At 44.4% G+C, this 24,702-nt stretch overlaps 1 protein-coding gene across 1 annotated transcript; it reads right to left on the reverse strand.

Moving 5' to 3' along the window:
- Positions 1 to 4,757: 4,757 nt before the first annotated feature.
- LOC149342085 (uncharacterized) lies at positions 4,758 to 24,269 on the reverse strand. Its single transcript, XM_089546744.1, has 6 exons — positions 24,137 to 24,269; positions 21,539 to 21,636; positions 13,833 to 13,984; positions 12,663 to 12,730; positions 10,238 to 10,324; positions 4,758 to 4,888 (listed from the first exon to the last, which is right to left on the reverse strand). Exons 2-6 carry the CDS (start codon positions 21,632 to 21,634, stop codon positions 4,758 to 4,760), a joined length of 534 nt encoding a protein of 177 aa, XP_089402870.1. The 5' UTR covers positions 21,635 to 21,636; positions 24,137 to 24,269.
- Positions 24,270 to 24,702: the final 433 nt, after the last annotated feature.

Below are 24,702 nucleotides of genomic sequence, written 5' to 3' on the forward strand. Positions count from 1 at the left end.
GTCATAGTCATGCTCTTTCTGGAGAGAAAATATATCCTGGAACGTCTCGAGGTTCAACGCAACACATGAGACTAGGACGAAGGAAATAAAACGCGACGAGTGGCGACTTCTGAAGTGAGATTTTCTTTTTTCATCGTTCTTCTTCGGCTTCACCTCGTGTGTGGATATGAAATTCAGTGTGTTACCATACCAGCAGGCACAACCATTGGCCTTAATGCCGGAGCGGTGCCGGCATAGGTACAATTCTGGCTCCTTATTTTGGAGGTGCTCTTCAGCATTCGCAATTGCGAACATGGGTTGCGACAGAATGATGCCGATCCTGTTTGCGTGCGCAAATAGCGAAAATAGTTGAAATGTTTCGTAAAAATCAAAATATACTAATTCAAAGCTACAACACACAAGACTCGTACTAGTTACACAATTTACAAGTTACACTATCCCAAGAGAATTGTTTAAAATTTGGTTCGTTTAATGGGGTTTAACGTTCCAAGTCGATCGGGCTATGAGGGCCGCTTTAGTGAACGGCTGCGGAAATTTCGACTACCTTGGGCTCTTTAACGTGCATCGCACAGTACAGGGGCCTCTAGAATGTCGTCTCCATCGAAATTCAGCTACCGCGCCCGGAATCGAACCCACGTCTTTGGAGTCAGCAGCCGAGCGCCATAACCACTTAGTCACCGCGGCAGCGATTAACATTAGCACGCGCAGGGAACGCTCTAGTTACCTGCTGTGCATTATGTAATAGGAGTGCTTAAAATAGCGCTGCCTTTTACCAGCGAAATTACGGCTCTCTTTTCGTACACATAAAGGGCGGCATTTTCGTGAACAGAAAGAAAAGCTGTGCAAACCAAATTAAACACAAAATTAAGCGCTCACAGATCAAGAAAACAAGAGAAAGTACGGAAAAATGAGCGAATACGAAGAGTGAGCGTGCAGTCATGGGATACGTTCAAGCAAGCACTTGCGCTTGGAGTTAACCTAGCAAGATTTCAATAAAAGCTGAGACTCTTAAGCAGCACTCTGAAGCAATCTTTTCTGGTGTTTCCCCAGGAAGATTTTAATGAAAGATGGCCTGATTAAACAGCGCTCTGAGCCTTACACACAAATAGAGATATCATGTGAGCATGCCAGATTTTGCAAAGGAAGCAGACCGTGACATGTGACATTCAGCACCATATTCTGGGATATATTCGAATAAGACGGCATTATGACGTCATTATAGCTTCTAGAAAATTCAGTGTGCACTACATCCTTTCCATTCGCAGTTTTAATGCACAGTTACATGTAAGCCGCTCAACCATTCAAAACAATATTCCTTTCTTAATTGAAAGAAATTGTGCTCTAGGCATTTCTGATCTTCTTCACCACGAAAACAAGTAATTCTCATGAATTGTTTGGCTCAGTACATTGAACAAAAAGAACAATAATTTAGTCTTCTGCAGGTGCCAAGAAATCAACAGCATACACCACGGAACATGTGCTTTCGTTAAAGAACCCCAGGTGGTCGAAATTTCCGGAGCCCTCCACTACGGCGTCTCTCATAGCCTTAGTCGCTTTGGGACGTTAAACTCCATAAACCAACCAACCAACCAACCATCTCAAGCAGACATCCGAGAGTCGCATCTGATAACTCCCATACATACATACTCCCATACTCCCATACATGTTCTAGGGGCTTTCCGGCTGGTATATGCACTCAGAGATAAGGGCATACTAGTGAACCAAAGAATATAAAACACCCTACCGTTGCTATGTGATGCCAGTGGAGCGGTTTTAAAGTTGATACTTGCTTACGGAGCAGCAGATATTCGCGCGCTGCACGATCTTCGTCTTGAACCATATGTCGCCTTTCGGAGTCTAAAGCGCGAAAACCTAACTACTGGAAATGTGACTGCCATAACAAAAAATAAGAGCTTCCACGTAATCCACGAAACCGTGCCACAAAGACAAAAAGTTTAGTTTCATTTGGTTTATTGGGGTTTAACGTCCCTAAGCGACTCAGGCTATGAGGGACGCCGTAGTGAAGGGCTCCGGAAATTTCGACCACCTGGGGCTCTTTAACCTGCACTTACATCGCACATTACACGGACCTCTAGGATTTCGCCTTCATCGAAATTCAGCCGCAGCGGCCGGGATCGAACCTCTCGTTGTCCTGTGATGTGCATTCGTGAAGCGCATATTTTAGCGGCCCGAAACGACGAAAATCATACGTTGCTGGCAAGCGCCCAGAGCGCGTCTGGTCGTGCAGATCTATTTCAGAACTTTCTGAAGTTCTGATTCGCTTCCCGAGTTTCCAACGGTGCTTCTGTCCAGTATCGGGCTTCCACAGACAGCACACAAGATTTCTTGAATAAGGCGAACACTTTTCAATCAAATCTCGCTGTTTAAATGGGGCGTCAGACACCAAGAACATTTTCTTGGACCGGTATAGTGGTGTCATCTGTGTGATGGAGCTAAAAGTGAGCATATAAACGCCAAAGTATGTTGTTGGTAGCCTGTGAAATTTTCGACCGTTAATTTGTTCTGAAACGACGAAGAAAAATGAGGCGCATTATTTTTTTTAAACCCGTATTTTCCAACTAAATATGCCAACTAAAACATTTCGAAGCCTGTAACCATATTACTGTTTTAAGTGCTTATAATTCATAATAAGCAACCCTTATATTTCTCCTAACTTTATTTGATGTTCTGTTTGCCTAGCTCTTGCTGACGCCCATTTGTGTGGTGTAGGGAACTCATTTTGAACGCTTGCATATCTGGCCTTGTTTTATCAGCGGTTTTGCGTCGTAGTAAAACTCAAGACCCCAAAAAGGGGTTCGCGTACTCAACACTACCGTTCACATGGGATTTACCCTTTAGAGAAGAAAAAAAGTTTGGTTTGGTTTGGTTTATTCTGGTTTAACGTCCCAAAGCAACTGAGGCTATGAGAGACGCCGTAGTGAAGGGCTCCGGAAATTTCGACCAACTGGGGTTCTTTAACGTGCACTGACATCGCACAGCACACGGGCCTCTAGAATTTTGCCTTCAAGAAATTCAGCCGCAGCGGCCGGGATCGAACCCGCGTCTTTCGGGTCAGCAGCCGAGCGCCGTAACCACTGAGCCACCGCGGCGGGGCAAGGAAAAAAAGTATTTTTATCAGGCCATGTTTGCTTTCTGATTCCCAATAATTCTGCCAATGTTCAGATGACTTTCATCAACCTCGAATTAGCAAGTACGCTTTCCGAATGACGACCACTGGCGACCCTAAATATATTACCAACCCTGTTCCCACTTCGAGATTTTAATGAATCCACTCCCACCCTGCCATAAGCTGGCCGTCCCGGTTAGCTCAGTTGATAGAGCGGCTGCTGTGGTGAAGCGTTGGTACCGGGCTCAAACCCCAGACTAGGACGAATTTTCTTTAACTATGAAATTTCCGAGGAAGTTGTATAGCTTTCGTTTGTACCCGTGTGGCTGAAGTTGGATGGATACCAGTGAGTAATTACTGCCTTACTACAGATCTGATCCACCTTGGGGGACTCTCCTAAACATTTGAGAAACTTCCTCTCTTGAAACATAATGAACACCTCTCAATCCTTTCAAGTGGTAAGGAATTGTTTTACCCTTTGTGAAGACTTACCGAAAACAGTAATGTGACTTGAGCGCCGTTAAGGGATAGCGGCTTATTTTAGCAGCACCAAGGTGAGTAAGGTATATTTGAGATAAGAGGCATAATCGCATGTTTGAAACAAGACACCGTCCAAATTTAAAGGAACAGTAGTGTTGACGCAAGCTAGCAGCGACAAACTCAAGGTGGTGTTCAGACCACGGACGGGAACGCGGGAAGGGCTAGATGGGGAGCAGTAATGCTTTCTTTTAAGGGCGGTGGGACGCACATGTCCCCAATGGTTCAAACGCCCGCCAACGGAAAACGGCGAACCTACGTATTATATTTTTGCGAGCTAAATACCACAGAATGATCAAACAAATGATTGAGTGCATTTGTATCTTTCGTTAATAGGCCTCGTCACTGTTAATGTGCTTTTAGAAGCGCATGTGTACAGTCCCACGAGACCCATCTCGGCGGTAAACAAGATATTTGAAACTTTATTGACCTTCTGAGCATTTTAGATGGGTCAAGGGCACACTAACACTTCTTGAAGCCATTCTAAAATTTAATAGAAGCCTTATACATCCAAATTACACAGGTGCGGGAACGCACTACATTTCAGGTCTTCTTATGAAGCTATTATTACAACTTTGTATTCTTTTTTTATACAAAATAAGCGATAGAAATGGCATGAAAGTGATGATACTGATTTCATAAAGACATGCTGAGGGGAATTTAACCATTTCTAGGCACGTGAGACATACATTCAAAATGTACCCTGTAGAGGGTTAAAAGTAACACGATGGTGAAAGGACAGCTGAGAGATCATACTGGGAAATTTTCGCTGGCAGTAATTAAGGACTACGAATTTAACACTCGGTAGTCTTTGGAAAAGGAGCAGAGCTTAAATTGTGGGAATGTATGTTTATAGCGCTGACTGCCACTCTTAAGAGGAACCTTTCATATCTTTTCTTTGCCCTTCCGACACTGTTTTCGACCATTGAGGGTGTCAAGAGGGCGATAGTCGCCGTGAAGAGGCTGTTCGGCCATAGTAAACATATTCAGCTTCCAATGAACGAATGCAAAAAAACTTCCGATGTCCGAATAAAATTTAATATCTAATTTTTATTGACATTCCTGATGGGCTCTTCGCACTGCGTCCAAGCTTCTATAGTAGCATTTCTGCACAAGATTCTTCGTCGTAGGCCATCACACCATCGTAGCAGTAGTCCTGGTATTGGTCAGTGCAGCTTTGAGGCACATCGTGTTTTGCTTCCCTTGAAACCCACATCACGCATTCTGCAAATGTTGTAGACATGTGCAGGATGATGAACGGAAACAGATGCAAGCCGCAGCAACAGAAATCCTCAAGATATATTGGATACAACAGAGCATAGTGACTTTCGTTATGTGTAGAGAGGGAGCTAGCCGCAAACTAATATAACCCAGTACTGCATGCTAAAGAGGATTTTCGCTGGCAAACGCACACCTGGTTGTTTAGAAACCAGCAATTCGAACGAAACATCTAAGCTTTCCTTTCTTAGTGACGGCAATGGCTGTACGACTAACATCATCATTTCCTTGTGCAGCGGTACATCGGATTGCTGGACAGCTCTTTGAAGAATATACTACTAAAAAAAGGCGGAAGATTTCAATATTTAGACGAACACAAGCGCTAGTACTGTGTGGTCATCGTTTTGCCTTGTTTATTGTGGTTTATGGTTGTAAATCGTGATATTTCTCTCAAACTAAAGTGGTGTATCAAGTATATTCTGTGTTTTGTGCGTATTTTCATGGCATGGATGAAGCCCAGTTTTTGCGCCGCAATGTTTATTACAGTCGTTTCATGTATGCACTTCAGTGACGGCTCACGTTGTGTAGATAGTGTGGCGACGTCGGCGGTACCGTTGTGAACGGAAAAGCAGGTGGTACACGTGCCACGTTCCCTTGACCTTGTGTCATCATTGCAACCCGCCGACGGGGCAGGTTGCAAACACCTGTTAACTGGGTAGTAACCAGAGCCCCAGGTGTTGAAGGAAATGAACAGCACAAGTAAAAAAAATGTCATATGCTTCTTGGTTCCTTCTTCGGTCGTGCAGTTATTACTGCTTTGGATGCAATGTTGTCCGTCGACCCTCAGTGTGATTGAGAGCCTGATCATTACGTCACTGCTTTCCTTCAGCGGGCTGAAGAAGCACGTCAACTGGCCAGGCAGCGATTCCGCCGTCAACATAACGTAGACTCTGACCGCTACAATCTCGGACGGCAATTTGTTACGTATCAGCCAGGCAGCAATGTGTGGATTTTGAAGACCAGTTCGTCGCCGTGGGTTATCTGAAAAATTACTGCGCCGATACTTCGGTCCTTACAGTGTTCTCCGCCGCATTAGGGACGTGACGTACGCAGTTTCACCGGCAACCCCAGCCCGTTCATCGCGCAGACCACCGCGTCTGGATGTTGTGCACGTCGTTTGTATGAAGGCGTACTACGACTCTCCTGCCGATTGTGGCTGAGTGGCACCGGTTCTGTGCCGTGAAACCCGCGTTTCAACTCTGCGCGTTTAACACTGTTTTTCCCACTTTCAAAGCAGGCCGCATCGAGCCGATGCTGCAGAGGGGGTAGCAATGATACTGCTCAGAAGTAGATGAAGTAGAAGTGCGTCGCCACCGTGCTTGCGGCTGCTCGGCAGCCTACAGGTGATCTGTCCCCAATTGTGTGGAACTTAATATTCGTTGCAATATATATATAGGCTGCGAAAGCATGAAGAACTTCACTGCTTACAAGAGTATATAGCGAAGTATACGCTTCGTTAAAGGAAACATATTTATTCGACTATATATATATATATATATATATATATATATATATATATATATATATATATATATATATATATATATATAATATGGCGGCCAGCCAAAGCATGAGGCGAGATGGCTGACGCGGCGTCTCGGGTCGGTGAGTTCGTTAGATCGGGACCTCGCGTGTGGTGGAGTTTGTTGTGGGGGAAGCAATGGCGACGTCGGTTCCTGTCTGAAAGGCTGAGGCACAGCTGGGCGACGCATGCCACGGACTAAGGGTCGACGACCGCAGGACACCGAATCACAAGGACTAGAATGCTGGTGATTCCCCAGCAACTCCCACCAAAAGTTACGTGGCGGTGAGCCGAATTATAAGAAAAGATGATTGATGGCAATGAGATTTAATGGCCGCCGTCCCAGCCAAGCGCTCCGTCCCGCCATTGCCAGCTTCGTCTTCTTTGTCACAATATATATATATATATATATATATATATATATATATATATATATATATATATATATATGGTTTGGTTTATGGGGTTTAACGTCCCAAAGCGACTAAGGCTATGAGAGACGCCGTAGTGGAGGGCTCCGGAAATTTCGACCACCTGGGGTTCTTTAACTTGCACTGACATCGCACAGTGCACGGGCCTCTAGAATTTCTCCTCCAAAGAAATTCTAGCCGCCGCGGCTGGGATCGAACCCGCGTCTTTTGGGTCAGCAGCCGAGCACCATAGCCGCTGAGCCACCGCGGCGGCGCATATATATATATATATATATATATATATATATATATATATATATATATATATATATATATATATATATATATATATATATATATATATATATATATATATATATATATATATATATATATATAGCGAAGTATACGCTTCGTTAAAGGAAACATATTTATTAAACTCGACGTTTCGATCGGAAGACCGATCTTCTTCAGGAAGGGGAATGAGGGGCTCGTTATAAATAACGTTATAAATAAGGGGCTCGTTTCCTTCGACAATAATAATCTTACTTGATCAACACCACAAAAAAAAATAATTAAAAAATCCCCTGTGCTTCTTGGTTTCGGTGGCTGTTGGCTTCTCTCATATTTATAACGAGCCCCTCAATTCCCCTTCCCTTGTTTGCTTAATTGCTTAGCGAGGGCCTCGGTTCTGGCAGCCTTGATGCCATAGGAAGCATAAGAGGGTCCTCACACAGCTACCACCCTCGCCGTTCGATGGCGTACTACGTCACACCAGCGGTAACTCAGGACGTTCCACGTCCGCCGCTTACGAACGTGGGTGGCGCTGATCAACACTCTCAAGGTTATGTAATTTGTAAACATAAATACCCCCAAAGCAGAAGGTTTGACAGCCGTCGCCGTAGCTCAGAGGTAGAACACCGGACGCGTAATTCGGAGGTCGTGGGTTCGGATCCCACCGGCGGCATGTGGTTGTTTTTTCTTCTGCTTTTCTAATCAATTAGCTTTAAGGGACAATAATAATCTTACTTGATCAACACCGAAAAAAAAAATAATTAAAAAAATTCCCTGTGCTTCTTGGTTTCTGTGGCTGTTGGCTTCTCTCATATTTATAACGAGCCCCTCATTCCCCTTCCCTTGTTTGCTTAATTGCTTAGCGAGGGCCTCGGTTCTGGCAGCCTTGATGCCATAGGAAGCATAAGAGGGTCCTCACACAGCTACCACCCTCGCCGTTCGATGGCGTACTACGTCACACCAGGGGTAACTCAGGACGTGCCACGTCCGCCGCTTACGAACGTGGGTGGCGTTGATCAACACTCTCAAGGTTATGTTATTTGTAAACATAAATACCCCTGAAAGCAGAAGGTTTGACAGCCGTCGTCGTAGCTCAGAGGTAGAGCACCGGACGCGTAATTCGGAGGTCGTGGGTTCGGATCCCACCGGCGGCATGTGGTTGTTTTTTCTTCTGCTTTTCTAATCAATTAGCTTTAAGGGACAATAATATTCTTACTTGATCAACACCGCAAAAAAAATAATTAAAAAAATCCCCTGTGCTTCTTGGTTTCTGTGGCTGTTGGCTTCTCTCATATTTATAACGAGCCCCTCATTCCCCTTCCCTTGTTTGCTTAATTGCTTAGCGAGGGCCTCGGTTCTGGCAGCCTTGATGCCATAGGAAGCATAAGAGGGTCCTCACACAGCTATCACCCTCGCCGTTCGATGGCGTACTACGTCACACCAGCGGTAACTCAGGACGTTCCACGTCCGCCGCTTACGAACGTGGGTAGCGCTGATCAACACTCTCAAGGTTATGTTATTTGTAAACATAAATACCCCCGAAAGCAGAAGGTTTGACAACCGTCGCCGTAGCTCAGAGGTAGAGCACCGGACGCGTAATTCGGAGGTCGCGGGTTCGGATCCCACCGGCGGCATGTGGTTGTTTTTTCTTCTGCTTTTCTAATCAATTAGCTTTAAGCGACAATAATAATCTTACTTGATCAACACCACAAAACAAATAATTTAAAAAAATCCCCTGTGCTTCTTGGTTTCTGTGGCTGTTGGCTTCTCTCATATTTATAACGAGCCCCTCATACCCCTTCATATATATATATATATATATATATATATATATATATATATATATATATATATATATATATATATATATAAGCGATAACAAAATCTCCAAGGCAACTGATTAAAAATATAACAAGTTGGGGAAGTCACATTGAAAAACTTAACAGATTTATACAACGTTTCGACCAGGGACTGGTCTTTTTGAATAAATCTGTTAAGTTTTTCAATGTGACTTCCCCAACTTATTATATATATATATATATATATATATATATATATATATATATATATATATATATAATTGTGACGAAGCTGGCAGTGGCGCGGAACGGAGCGCTCGCGCTAAGCCAGCGGCCATTAGATCATCTCTTGTTCATGGTTCATCACGCCTCATTCTTCGGCTGGCCGCCACGTTACATTTGGTGTGAGGTGCTGGGGTCCCTTCATCGCCATCCTGGTCCCGGAGCTTCGGTGTCCTGCGCCTGCCGTGGGCGTCGGCTGTGAGTGTCTGGTCCGCGCCGCCCGGCCATGCCCCAGTCCGCCCGACCTGAACCGACCTCGCCGCTCACCCCAGCCACGTCCCCCACCCAGACCAGAAGACACGACGACCCAGGACCCGACCGACCCGAGACCCGACCGACCCGAGACCCGACCGACCCAAGACCCACACGTGAAGACACCGCCCCCCTGCCCCTGCCGTCCGGTGCGTCCAACGACATCGGCCGTCAGCTCCTGGCACCCTCCGGCCCGGATGCTTCGTGGACCGGGACTCATCCTTCGATCATCTCATCCACTGTGGTGGCCAGCACTGCACCATCTTGTATATATTGTTCAACCCTCCACTCAAGACCATCGCCATTTCGCGCGTCTCTTCGGCACCGATCGGGACGATCGCTCGGAGGCCCCGAGTAGTGTGACGAAGACGAAGCTGGCAGTGGCGCGGGACGGAGCGCTCGCGCTAAGCCAGCGGCCATTAGATCATCTCTTGTTCATGGTTCATCACGCCTCATTCTTCGGCTGGCCGCCACGTTACATTTTATATATATATATATATATATATATATATATATATATATATATATATATATATATATATATATATATATATATATATATATATGTATGGGACAAGCGACTGTTTCCTTGAATGTGAGCTTGAGTGTTAGCGCACTAAAACCGGTACGGTGGTTAGCTGCCTTAAATTTTTACGCGTTGATTGCTTGTTTTTTTGAATGTCAGAAAACTATATCAGTATTTTGCTTCTGACACATACTCTCGATTATGGCTCACCTTGACCATCGATGAACGGAAATTCCATCACAATACAGTCTTTATAGTCCGTGTATATGAAACGACATGTTAGTACATCCTCTTCATCTGGAAATAGTTGGAGCAGGTGTTTAGGTTATCCAGTTTGAACGCACCAGAGGGCAATATGGTTTTTAAGACTGTCGTAGCAGAGAGCACAAGGTCTGTTTCGACTACTTTAGCATACCAGTTTCGCAATCAGTCTGTTTTAACTAATGAAGGGTATTTATAAGTTAAAGAAATTTGGAAAGAAAAGATTGGCCAACCTGTTTATAACTTGTCGCTCTTTCGTGATGCATACTTGCTTTAGACATAGCTCTTAGCATAAGTGTCACTCAGAAAAATACGGATTCAACACCATAGGAGCTGCTAGTTTGCTCTAACTGTCCTCTTTCATAATTCAGGCAGAAATATGCCTTAAAGAACGAGTCTTACTGAAGAGCGCGAGGTGCGGGAAAGCAGCCTGTCAAGTTAACTAATAGCGCCTCTCTCTCCGAAGATAATTTTTGGCATTTATCAGCATAGATGTTACTTGCGATCGACACAAGACAATGTAATCGCACGCGGAATAATTACCGTGACTAAGCTGAAGTCTGATTATTTGCCAGTTTTGTCGAGCAATTTTGAAGCAGGCTATTAAGTGCTACTGGTGAAGAACCATAGTGAAATTCAGGAAGGGCAACTAGCAGGAAGTTTTCTGCCATAATGAATTCGACGACAGGCGCCTCCATTGATATCTCGAAGCTTTGGTTGGCGGTTTGAAAAAATAGACCTCTTTTGTAAACTATGCAACTCATCTTTACGCGGAAATTCTCGGGTTAATTGAAGGGTGTTGTCAATCAAACAAACTTTTCACATTTAAAGAGGCGATCTGAGCATCGTTTCCGCTGCATGAAATTGGTGGCAACTCTGAACTGAAAACGAAAATGTCGCATTTCCAATTAACTAACTTTTCGATTCATTCCTCAGAATTTTATCGCAGAAAATACGATTCCCAACAGGGGTGTTCATAACTCTCTTGCATCTGCTTTATTCTCCATGGAGCTACCACTTCTTAAACTCAAGCCTCTAGAATAAACTTCAGAATATTTCATTCCTAAAACATTCTGAAAAATACAGCGATCATAATTGTTTATTCCTCGTTTCAAAAGTTCTCAGACTTTGCAGTTTTTGCGAGTCAGCAAGCATCAACGAAACAGAAAAAGCTGTTTTTGAAGAATATTCATACGAGGAATCGGTGTCTAATACATTTATCAGGTAATATACTGATACCAATACCGTTTATTGGAAATATTGCTTTCTAATACTTCAAATACACACGTAGCATTTGACAGCTATATTTGTTAGCGATGTGTATTATACTGCAACCTTCCTTTAAACTTTTGATCCCCATGAAATATTATTCAATTCAACTTGGTCATAGCGTCTGTGGGGGGAGAAACTTCCAACTTAAGCCAGCATACCCGAGCAAAGATATCTCAAGCACAGAATCCGTTTACTAGACATCTCCCGCATAAGAACTGCGTGTTCGCCAGAAATCAGTAACATGTCTTATTGAATGACTCAAAATGTGAACAAGGTGAGAAATACCTTCGCGCTGCTAGTAAATGCATGTAATGTCTATCAAAGTCGATGGACATTATCTTGGTCGTGCTCGTGCTGGAAATTTTTGTAGTTATTAATTTTATATTCTTATGGCTGTTCTGATTTCACTTGATAAATATTTTAAATAATTTAGTTTGTCGCTATGAAGAAAAAACTCCCATAACAAGTGGGAATGGTTTAATTTAGTTTAGGGAGGTTTTACCGTCCCAAAGAGACTCAGGCTATGAGCGACGCCTTAGTGAAGGGCTCTAGAAATTTCGACCACCTGGGGGTTCTTCGATGTGCACTACTATCGCAGAGTACACGGGCCTCTAAAATTGCGCCTCCATTTAAATACCGACCGCCACGGCCGAGATCGAACCGATGTCTTTCGGATGAGCAGCCCAGCGCCATAACGACTGAGCGACCTCGGTTTCCCGATGTGTGGTAATGTCTTTGTCACTTCTTTTCAAGTGACACTCCAAAATGATATTTCGTTAGTGCGCTTTGTGTAATATTTTCACCAATATACCATTTGCAGCGGCGCCATGGCTTTGGCGTTCCGCTGGTGATCACAGTGTCACGAAATGTATCCCGACCACGCAGTTCTTATTTCGAGAGACGGAAAATAGAAAAGGCCTTTGTGCTGTGTGATTTAAGCGCACATTAATAGCTACAGGCGGCCTTAATTAATACAGAACCCTCCACTGGACGTCTCTCATGGTCCATGTGTCGCTACACTATGTCAAGCCCCGTGTTTGATAAATCGTTCAGCAATAATCAGGCTCTTTGAATACTGAAGCTCTAAAATTTGGAAACTTACCGCCTTCACTCCAGAACACAGTCGTATCAGGTGTCGTTCCAGGCAGTATGTGGTGAGTGATATTTCGACTGCAATGAAAAGCAATTGCCGTCAGTAAATATCATGCCCAGTGGTTTAAGGATAGAGGCCAAATTTCCATTTGTCTAACGTTATTAAGAAGCATATCATCTTCATAAATTGGGTAATAATTCGGGAATGACTTCTGAAATAGCGACTAAAGGTGCGGAAAAGGTGTACAAAAGGTGAGGAAACATGAGGAAAACAGTATGAGCTGAATGAGTCCCTGTCCAGATGCTTTTACATTGTCCGTTTCCTGAAATCTACTTTCGCATCGCGACAAAGAAAAACTACTGACATGAAGGCTACTAGATGGTATGGTGCGGTAGTGCATGGTGTGGTATGGCTTAATATAGGAGGGACAGAGTAGATTGAGACCCTAGGTTGGGACTCTCCAGCACCATATGGTAGTATTGTATTTTAAGTTTATTCTCCTTGTCCCTGATCGCGAGTTACGCCGTAGTTAAGGGATTCTGATTATGTTGACCGCCTCAGACTCTTTAACCTTCGTTAACAGTTTAGTTTGAAAGACAATTCAATTTTTTTACTCAGAGTTGGGAAACTGTCGCAATAACGTTTTAATCGAGAGGGTGACATAATGTCTTGTTTATGCCTATGTCGGTTTGAGTGAAGAAGCCAAAGATGATCGGTCGAGTGTCCCAATCTTTTAACGGACTACATGAAAGACAGTCTCAAAAAGTAGACAGCATACAAATAACTAAGCGCTGTTATCATGTGAATGGGTTGCTTCGGACAGTGAAGTGTTGTGATATTACCCGACTTTAGTAGAATATAGCATGTAAACGAATACAAATGCCCCGTTCGAAGAAATATTCGTTGAAATTGACAAAATATATCAGAACCTTTAACAATAAGTAAACAAATTATCTTGAGGGCATTTTTTTTTCAGCGCATTTAAAGTGGAGGCAAGACAAAATGACGGACACATATACGCAAAACGAATGCTGCTTCGCGTCCTCCTGACATTTTCTTGCGTCTTTCGTAATGCCATGAAAAACTGCACCCAAGCTTCGGCAGCCACTAAGGCTGTCTTTCTGAGTTTAAAGTAATTAATTGTTAAAAAATCTGTGCCAATATTGAGTTAAAACGTACGCCGTATGCCCCTTGAGGTCCTGGAAAGAAAGAACGTATGTCGCTTTTCGTGGATCCATACTGAATTCCTTTCGTTCCGCAGTCAGGCAGTCAAGGTCTCCATCTTTGTCCAGGTCGTAAAGAGCAACGGCAAACGGAAACTGTTCAAAAGCCTGCAGTACAAAAAGGAAGGTGCAATTGCTTGCTACCACAAAACGATTACTTGCTATGACGCACGCATGCGCAAATCTCAGTGCCCAGCTAAACGGGTGGACAAAAACTTGTTCACTCACAATCATCGGTATCTATGCAAGCGTGAAAAGCCGGCATAGTAGGCATTCATTCTTATAGTGGGCGACTTCTTGTGTTGAGGGAAGTGGACCTGCAATTTCTGCGTTTTCTAGCAGCGTGTAGTGGCTGGCTATTTGTTCTGATGCACGATATGAAATACACACAATGTCCTTTTTCAGTAAGCTTTTGACGTGAAACAAACTAAAGACCTGGCTATCAATAAAAACTAGTCGGTTACTTATTTTATTCCCTTTTCAGTAAGCTTTTGACTTGAAACAAACTAAAGACCTGCTTATCAATAAAAACTAGTCGGTTACTTATTTCCACCCTTAAAACTTTTAAGCGTCTCTTGTGTAGAAACAATGTCCCTGCTTCTACTGCGCCCGAAGATCCCTTTCAAATGCATACACGCTAAGCTGGTTTGTGTTATTTGTCATTCCAGATTATTAAAAGGGAAAGTGCCTCTTCGGCCCATTTGTTAAGGTCGGCCCATTTGACCTCTGAACAGGTTTTCGCTATCCAACACGCAAATTGTTTTCTCAAGAATACGCGTGTTTTGCAACCACCATCTAGTTACATAATTACCACTGAGGAAATGGTCAATACCATGCAACTTCATTCTTAACGCCATCGTATGGCAGCCTTGATTCGAGACTTCAGCTGCGCATGCAGGAGAAATCCGTGGTGTTGGGCTCGTTACCCAAGATGGACGTTCCTCTCACTTTGGACGTAAATCTTCGAGTTCACAGTATAAAGCGAGTGTCAAAATTTTTCTTACGTGATAATCAGTAATGTATGCTCTCTTTATCTCCGGATAAAGTCGGTTATTTGCAGGAGGAAAACTTGATTCTGTGACATTGTTAAAAGCTCTAGGAAAACGTAGACTGCAAAGTAAACATGCCATATTATTTACCTGAGCTCCTTGAACAGACAACGCCTCAATGGAAGCGCAGAGCTTCTCTGCAATAATAGCCTTTAAGCTGAACGAAAATGGGCTTCCAGAATGTATCCATTATGTAATAAATATTAATCACAAGAATATTTCAGTGGACACGGAGCTCCTTGCTGTTTTGCGTAAAAAAGAACCCTTCTAACCGACATGGGCCAGAGACCCAAGAGTTCACATCGGTGTCTCATCAGCGCTATCTTTAACAATTTTCTCAATAGCGTAAACCTCCCGAAACAGACAGGTGGTTAATCTGCCCATAGTGTTATGTTCATATCAATTACTACGTCCTGAGCTGCATAATGCCGCTAAGCTCTGATGCTAGCTAATAACGAGAAATATGAAAGCAGCCATCAATTTTATAGCATAAACGCTTAATTTATACCAGTATAGCATATACGAGGTCTGTTAGAAAAGTATCCGACTTTATTTTTTTTTTGCGAACACCTGTAGGATATGAAACAAGCGCGCTTGCATCAGCCGATCTTGAACCTCTGTGCGTATGCACAAAGTTTTTCCCGCCTGCCGATCGCGTCAGTCGCTGAGACGCAGAGTTTGAGTGAGGCAGTGCGCAGTGCTCTCGTCGGTTTTTTATTCCAAGGAAAATGGCGCAGCGACAAGAGCAGCGCTACTGCATCAAATTTTGCCAGAAGCTGGACGACAGCGAAACAGAAACCATTCGGAATACTTAGTACGGCTTTCGATGAAGATGCTATGAGCAGCACAAAAATTAAACAGTGGTACAATTGGTTTAAAAACGGCCGCACATCGGTGGAGAGCGAGCCACGCTCGCGTCGGCCATCAACATGTCGAAATGACCAGGTCATTGCCGAAGTGAACGCTGAGGTGATGCGGGACCGTCGTGTGACTACCCGAGAAATTGCGGAAAAGTTGGACATCAGCAATTTTTGTGCACATTCCATTATCACCGAAGATTTGGCCATGGAGAGAGTTGCGGCGAAATTCGTGCCGAAGTTGCTCACGGTGGACCAAAAGCAGCTTCGTGTTGAAGTCTCACAGAATATGCGAATTCCACCAACAATGAGCCCGACTTCATCAACGCCATATTCACTGGTGACGAGTCTTGGTTGTACGGGTACGACCCGGAAACCAAATCCCAGTCGTCGCAGTGGAAGCATTCCACGTTGCCAAGACCAAAGAAGTCCCGCCAAGAGCGCAGCAATCTCAGTGATGCTGACTGCTTTCTTTGACTCCTTCTGTGTGGCACACCACGAGTACGCACCCTACAGGGTCAAACAATGACCAAAGAGTACTACAGGGATGTCCTCCGTCACCAACATGGTGCTGTGTGGCGCAAGAGATGGGAGTTGAGGTCAACAGAAAATTGACGCATTCATCACGTCAATGCTCCTGCACATTTCTCGCACTTGATTCGGACTTTTTGGCGAAAAACCAGACTCCTGTAGTTCAACAGACTCCTTGCTCTCCTGATATGGCCCCCTGCGGCCTTTGGCTGTTTGCCAAAATCAAGAGGCCATTGAAAGGAGCGTGATTTCAGACAAGAGAGGACATTATGGCTGCAACAACAGCTGAGCTAAACTCCATTCCGAAAAGGGCCTTCTCGGAATACTTCCAACAATGGCAGCACCGCTGGGAGAAGTATGTGGAGTCCCAAGGAGACTGCTTTGTAGGTGATTAGGTTTCCAACGCTCAAGTTATGCCAGTTTTTTTTCTTCGGCCAAAGGTCGGATACTTTTCTAACAGACCTCGTACATACTCACCTAGGCATGTACCAGACGTCCCAGCTGAATGTAACCAAGCTTTTAAAAATCACGGTATATCTTAACCGCCTGAAACCAACTGAGGGTTGTTTAGGGTCGCGTGACCTAGCCTGCAATATTTTTTTTTGTTTTTCAAGGTTAACTAATTAGTTAAGCCCAATTAGCTAGCTTTGTAATTATTGATTTGAGAGACAAAGTGTCTAAGGAAAAAATGTAGATCGCTTTGAAAAACAGCTTGCTGAAACATTTGCAGCCAGGTACTGTTTACGTGAAGTAGCTTTTTTATCGGCCTTTCATCATAACTCGCACAATAACAAAAAGCTTCCACGTGACAACGGTGCCACTTCAACGTCCCAAGACGCGCCTTAGAGAATAAAACGCGTTTTTTTTTCTGAAGTGCTCTCTCTGATGAGACATTTCATGCACGTTGGGGCAGAGATGTGAGCCAGCAGCTCGTCACGTGATAAATTTCTTTTCAAGCCAATAAATAAAGCTACGTAAATAGCACCTTGATAGAGAAAGTGCTGCCACTAGCGGTTTTATCAAGGCGATCTAAAATTTTTCCCCTGGCACTTTGTTCTTAATGTCAATAAATAAGAAGTTAGCTAATTAATCTGAACTAATTAACTTTGAAAAACGAAAAAAAAAAACACTTAAGACTAGGCCACGCGACTCTGAACAACCTTCAGTTAGTTTCACTGGACTAGTACGCATCTTTTTTAAAAGGTTGATTACATTTAGCTGGGACACCTGGGATAATGTGTTTTGTATTGTCTGGCGTAAACTCTCAGTAGCAGCTAGTCAGCCGCGTGGGCCCCGCACTTGCCAGTGCGTATGAGCAGCAGGCAGCTAGTAATGCTTCTGGCCTTTTCTGCTTAGCTAAAACTATCTCCAGGACGCGGTGTATGCACCAAACATTCAAACCCAATTTCCAATCCGCAGCATGCAGTGTGCAGTCATTTTGGGTCATACTCGCACGACATTTTACGCGCTCACTTAGCCTGGTTGATTTCCAAAGTTTCGAATGTCCGACACATAGATGAATAACAGTGAGCCATTAGAACTGAGATGTTAGATTACGCCTGCAATGCAGCTCGTTGTCCTGCCCTTGCGACAAACATTACAAAAGCGTGGTACTGCGTAAGTTAGTTCAGGTAGCGACACTATTAAAGGGAATGGTATCGATCAGAAAACATATTAAACAACACTGAAGAAGTAATAACATGATTCATTATGGTGTGCAAACTGATATATACGGCGACATATACTTTCACTTATTGATATATCGATGCGGGTTAGTCGGTGATTCATCTTTGAAAGTGGCAGCGGAAAAGAAACCGGGGCTGAGATGTAGCACCGTTGACGACAGGACAAGCGCTGATTACCGACTGTCACCCTTAGCAGCCTTTGTCCGATGACCTCCACAGCATACAGCACAGTCTCGTCAAAACGAATACGCGCAGGTAATACAGACGGCACGACCACCTTACATCTTTGATCCTCTTGCAGCGTCACGAAACTTCCGCTCTCGATTTCGGCTGCAGCATATGGAATGCTTAGGGCCCCTTAACTTGCTCTCCAGTTGTCCCGCCTCCCAGACCAGTGCGTTGTACGGAGCCGCAACCCCTGGAATAACCCTTTTCATGCGATCCTGCTTGCCTGTCAGACTACCACCTCGACACGGACTTCGCTTCGACATATGTTCACAGCTGATTGTTCCTAGTTTTCTAGTTCATTGCCGTTATGCTTAGAGCCAGAGTTTCTTCCTTTCTTTCTTTTCTTTTTTGAGATGTTCTTAGGGTGGGGAGGCTTGTTGCGCCAGCACATAGACTGGCGCTTGAAGATAAGAGGAGATGTTGGACGTGCGCAGTGTGGAGGCTTAAGGCACTCGTGCAGAGGGAAAGTGTTGTTCGCTGGCCGCAGCCGGTCATCGCGTCTCAAGCCATCTGCATTAAATGCGGGGCCGCGTCTACCGTCCACATAACCATACCTGTAATTTAAACATTTCTTTAACACCCGCAAGCCAGCAGCATGTAATCACTACTCAGCTTAATATCACCAGCAGCGTATGTGATGCCTAAAACTTCAAAATAATGCCATTAATGCACGTCATTTCCTTAACACGACGACATCTCACACATATAGAAACAAACGAACCTCGTTATAACCAAGCAGAGGGGGCCTCGCGATTTCTTTGTTGCAGCCGTTGCTACGTTACAGCCGTAGATGGCTTTGGCAGCAAATGTCGCATGCGAACTCACTGACGTGCCACCGGGGAGTCCAAAAACAACCTAGTTTGCGTTTAGTATATCGACAGGTGTATTGAGGTTGCCGTGCACAGGCGGAGATAGCGCCGCCGACGAGACCAAATTTATTTGGTAAACCGAACATGTCAGCCGGGTAAACTCGCGTGTATTTGTTTTTTTCCCGGCCCGCACAGCTTTGAGGGCCGAGAAACTGGTGGCATGGAAGAATGGTATCCCAGCTGACAGGGACGGGCCTATTGAAAATATTTAGCCCGTTTTCTAAGTGATTAAGTTGATACGAGGTGCTGTGAAACTGGCAACGCTTTAACGGCTGAGGTGTTTTTGTCATCCGCTTTTTGTGTATGTACATGTTCAAAATCAAATTAACTAAAATTGAAATTGAATTGATTTCACCTCGAATACCGGTTTTGACTGGCCTCCGAGCATAACGCACAAACGCGGTGGCGATTACATTTCACTGACAGGAGTGTTTTGTAGAGAATGCGCAAGTCGGGCCGAACGTTAACGAAATACGATTAGAAAATGGCTCACAGTTGCTGCGCGAATTATGGATCTTTCTGCGTTCCTCCAATTGAAACGCGGTCACCGCGGCCGAAATTGCACCCGGGCAATCATGAAGTTTGACCTTCCGGAGCAGTTAACCAAATGCAATTCTCTCAGGTGGCAACACTTACAATACTAATTTGTCCCCTCTATAGACTGTTGAAAATTGGACAATTAGAATATTAACCTTCATTGTATGTAATACTAATGCAACACTGTTATTGAATCACAATCATATTTTAACGGTTACTGGACTTCAAAAATAAAATCTTGGCCTTTTTCTGGTTAGGGAGAAAAAAATCAGATTCCTGTGGGTCCAGTTTCTAATGAATTTCTTATCAATGCGAAGAGAACGAGGTTTGCGACAAATCAAACCTAATTTTAACAAAAAGTATGAACTAATTACGGAAAACAGCTCATTCTTGTCGTTTTCTTTATCGAAGTCGCAGCCACCTGCCTTTAAACAGCAGAAAATACACAGGTTTAACTCGTGCCTCAAGAATTTTCTAATATCGAGGTATAAGGTCAGATAATTACTCCTGAGTTCTCATCTGCTGCTATCGCGACTGAGGATTTCGTGATTTCTTTATATTTTTCAGCCAGTTTGTTGGTCTCGTTTTTAATGTTTCTTTTCTTTTAGTTTTTTTTTTGTGTGCACTGTCACTTCCTCTCTCAGTGTTCTCATGACAGCTGTGCGTAAGGAATGTGAGGATTGTGCTTTCTATGACTGACATCTAAAATGCGTTGTGTTATTTGTTATCATTTCATGAATGCTCCATTTTGTTTTGTACATTTTCTTGTCCATCATGAACCTGAGGCTACATTCAGTCTCGGACTACGGGACCTCCTCCTGAATACTTCTTACACGTATTCATGTTAATGGCCTAAATGAAAACAATCCTCATTCTGAATGATTACCCAAGTTTCATCCATGTCGCCGTGCAATCATTGAATTCATTACTGCGGTGCTGTTAAACAAGTTTTATAACCTTAAAATGAGTGTTTGCGCCTTTCTCAAAGAAACCTTGATCAGTCCATGCAATTTTTTGGCGATGTTAACATACTTACTGCTTCCAAATCCTTCCTTCTACGTTACACTTTCACGTGAGTAAAATGCACTGAAAATTTCTATGATTTTTCTGTTTTTTTTTATTTTTAATTTTACACTTTCCTTGTTGTCCCTTATCATTGTTGCCTTGTTACTTATTCTTCGCTTACATAATATGTTCGTGCTATTTTACACTTAATAGTACAGTAATACCGGTAATTATCTTGAATTCAGGATTTTTTAAGCTAAGTGTTTTTTTGTTTCGATCGCCTAAACCTACTGCTATTCTCTTGCTGTGATGCCAGCTGTTGTCACAAGTGGAGGAAAAGAAACGCCGTCAATTTGCTGCAGTCCCACTTTTTGCGACTGTCCCATCCCTATCCTGTTGAAGAACAAAGATTGCATTAAATATCAAGCAGTACAAGGTGCCACCAAAATTCGCCCTTTTTTGTCATTGCCAGGCAAACCAATCGCTTTAAATGCTTTGCAATATGAGCGGAGGGCCCTGCTCCACTCACTGCCGCCATTAGGAGCTGCAGTGTGGGAAGGCAGCACTGCAATCAATTTTCGCACATACGCACTCGTGAAGTTTGCCTGGGAACTGTGCATGCGTCATTATGTGCCGAACGTGAACTTCGTTGGGCACTTCACAGAAGAGCAGCCTTATGCCAAAATCAACAACTTTATTTTCCTGCTCAGGTTGAAAAACACGACAGAGAAACAATTGCGGGTATATCCTGAGCAATTTTCACACCCCTATTAGTATGCAAACATCTCGTTGCATCCCATTCAAGGATAGCGTGTCAGCCGCATCGTACAGCAGACAGATTTTTCCTAAATGACGAGAGTAAAACTAACACAGTAAAAGAAACAGATTACCGTGAACTTACCATAAAGGCATTCGGGATATCGTGCTTCACCTTCTGCTCAGCTTTGCAGAAGACAGTCGGAAGAGCTAGCAGCAAACAGCTGACCTTGAACAGCATAGCTGCAAAAAAAAAAAAATGAAAACGTGCCAACGTACTTCTGATAAGTGCACATCAACGTTCATTGAACTCCTACGCTCGTCCTGTCTGCATCTTTTCTGTGTCCTGTCTCCTGCGTAGTTTTATTTCTTCAGAATGTCGTAATAATACCCTTGACCAAAGAGATAATTATTCACGTGACTAGTACTTACAAGGTAAAAGGTTTGTCAAAAGTTTCCAGCCCACACGGTATGCTTTTCATCGGTATATTCTGGCACTTAAGATGCCAAGCTATCAAGGTTCTCATATTTACAACGATACTTCACTCTCTACAGACATTTTGAGCTTCGGAGGTGTCGTAACTTTCTCACTCTACTGCTCAAATGCAGACACTATGGACTGGAAACTTTTGACCGACCCTGTACAGGGTCAATCACACTTAGAGGGAACACGGCTCCGCGTGGCCATGTACCTGCTGAGCGCCATATCATCTAACCCGTTCATGAATCAATGCAGAGTGACGCACGAAAAGAAGGACCTCGACATGGTGCTTCGTGTCACATGTACAGTACATCTGCACGGGTTTGCCACTGGCTTGGAGCAATAGTGCCCCGCATGTGAGCCGCCACGCGGAGCCGTGTTCCCTCTAAGTGTGATTGACCCTGTGCATCGGTTCAATAAAGCGGAAGAACAGAAAGACGGCATGCCGTGGGCGTGCGCAAAGCATGTACCGCTAGAAACGATGTGGTAGCAATATTGTTTTTCGGTATTTTCCGGCAAACTCATGGTGTCCTTGGCTGACGGCACTCGTCGAGTTTTCTACGCACTTGTGCGGTGCTCCACGTTTGGCTGGACGCCACTCGTGCAGTGCCGTACATTCGGCTGGGACGAGAACGACACGCGTGCGCGCCACCGCGCCACCGTGGAGACCGACGGTGGAGCGCGGTGCAATCCGGTCGTGCAGCGCGCGTTAGCAGACGACGCAGTGCACGTTGGTTGACGCAGCATTGACGAAGAGGAAAAACGGACGAAGCATTACAAGTGGGAATATTTTAAAGAAATGTTGGTTATTATAGCAGCAGCAATGCATTTATTCGCTCTGCAATCAGGCAGATACGTGCCGGCGAGCCATGTGCCTTCCCGTATCAAAAAATTAAAGATTTGTCAATATATTTAGTCCTGCTTTTTTGCCTTAGCTCATGCAGTGAACAGCATCTGTTGTTCATCTGACATGCCTGCACTTCATAACATTGTACTTTTTGCCAAAGTGTGCACAGGTTAAATGATATCAATAAAGCGGCAATGTGGGGTGCTTATAGTGGATTGAGAATCGCCAGCAGATATTTTCGGAAGTTACTCTAGGTGCAGCTCAAATGGCGTATGCATCGAAACTGGCTAGCATAACGCCTTGGTGTGGTGACTGACAAACCTGTGGCAGCATATTTAATTGCAGTATCTCACGAACAGGCTCGTGCGTCCCGCGTTTCCCTCCGTTTCTATCAACGCCTGTTACACAAGCGCGAACCTGAGCGCTGTTCTGAAGAGGTTGCTGCTAATTGCACAAATTGCTGACAGCGCTCGTTGGCGTCGGCCGCTCGTGAGAATAGCCTCTGAGATTATCGAGAGTCTCGGAGGCCTTTTTGAACAGATGGCAGATAGAGCAACGACACTCTGCGAGTGTTCCGCACATTCGGTTGACGTGCAACAGGACGTGCCACTCGTGTAGTGTTCGATGTCCCTTCCTGCGCTCCAGCACGGAGGCAGTGCGCCTCAGCCGAAGACACCATCAGTGGAACAGTGTATATATGTATATATGTATGTATGTATTTATATATCAAAAATGATTTCTTGTCAGCAGATTGATCAATATAAGATGAATTGATTAGAAATTGAAAAACATAACAGGATTTAATTCACGACGTTTCCGCTGGAGGACCAGCCTTTTTCAAGTGCCTCGAAAAAGGCTGGTCCTCCAGCCGAAACGTCGTGGATTAAATCTTGTTATGTTTTTCAATTTCAGGTGACTTTATCTTATATATTGTCACGTTGTAGTAACGGCAGTCCAGTGGTCAGGAAGACACCAACCAGTCTTGGAAACGAAGCTCATTATTTGGGCTGACTTGCTCCCGCAAAAGAACTGACTCACTCGGCGGCGGCGTAAGCAACAAGCGTGCTCGTCGGTCGTCGAACTACGAATGCCCGCTGCTCGCGGCATCGTTCAATTTAAAGCCGGCAAGGAAACTTCGAGATAACAGGTCGAGATCATCTAGAGTAATCTAGAAACAAGTAGATGCAGCTGTTCATGGCTGTGAACATCGAGATTAGTCCGGTCGCCTCTCGCGCCACGAACAAAAGTGATAACAACCCTTTCCTGCAGCCTTCAGCGTGAACGAACAAACACTACAATGATACGTGGCATTACCCCCCTTCCAAAGAAGCGTCGCCTCGACGCTTAAAAAATGAAAAATACGGACAATGTAAACATCGAGTCCATTAGCGTTCATAGTAAGGTTTAAGGCGTACGAGATGTATGACTTCCGGGCGTGTGCGTCGTCGTTGAGATGCTGTAGTGCCGTCGGGGATGACTTCATAGTCAAGGTCACCGATGCGACGGAGAATCATGTACGGGCCAAAGTAGCGTCGAAGCAACTTTTCACTCAATCCACGGCGGCGAATTGGCGTCCATATCCAAACACGATCACCTGGCTTGTAATTCGTGTCTCGTCGGCGCAGATTGTAGCGTCGGGCGTCGGCGTGCTGCTGGTCTTTAATGCGAAGCCGCGCAAGTCTTCGGGCTTCCTCGGCGCGATCAAGGTAGGCGGCGACGTCGAGGTTGTCTTCGTCGGACACGTGCGGGAGCATTGCGTCGAGTGTTGTCGTGGGCTTCCTGCCGTATACCAGCTGGAATGGGGTAAACCTGGTTGTCTCCTGGACGGCAGTATTATAAGCAAAGATCACGTAGGGCAGAATGGAGTCCCACGTCTTGTGTTCGGCGTCGATGTACATGGAGAGCATGTCTGCGATGGTCTTGTTCAGACGCTCTGTGAGTCCGTTGGTTTGTGGATGATAGGCAGTGGTCCTCCGATGGC

This window comes from Amblyomma mixtum, chromosome 5, assembly GCF_055824585.1.
Source record: "Amblyomma mixtum isolate Tamu chromosome 5, ASM5582458v1, whole genome shotgun sequence".
NCBI classification, from domain to species: domain Eukaryota; kingdom Metazoa; phylum Arthropoda; class Arachnida; order Ixodida; family Ixodidae; genus Amblyomma; species Amblyomma mixtum.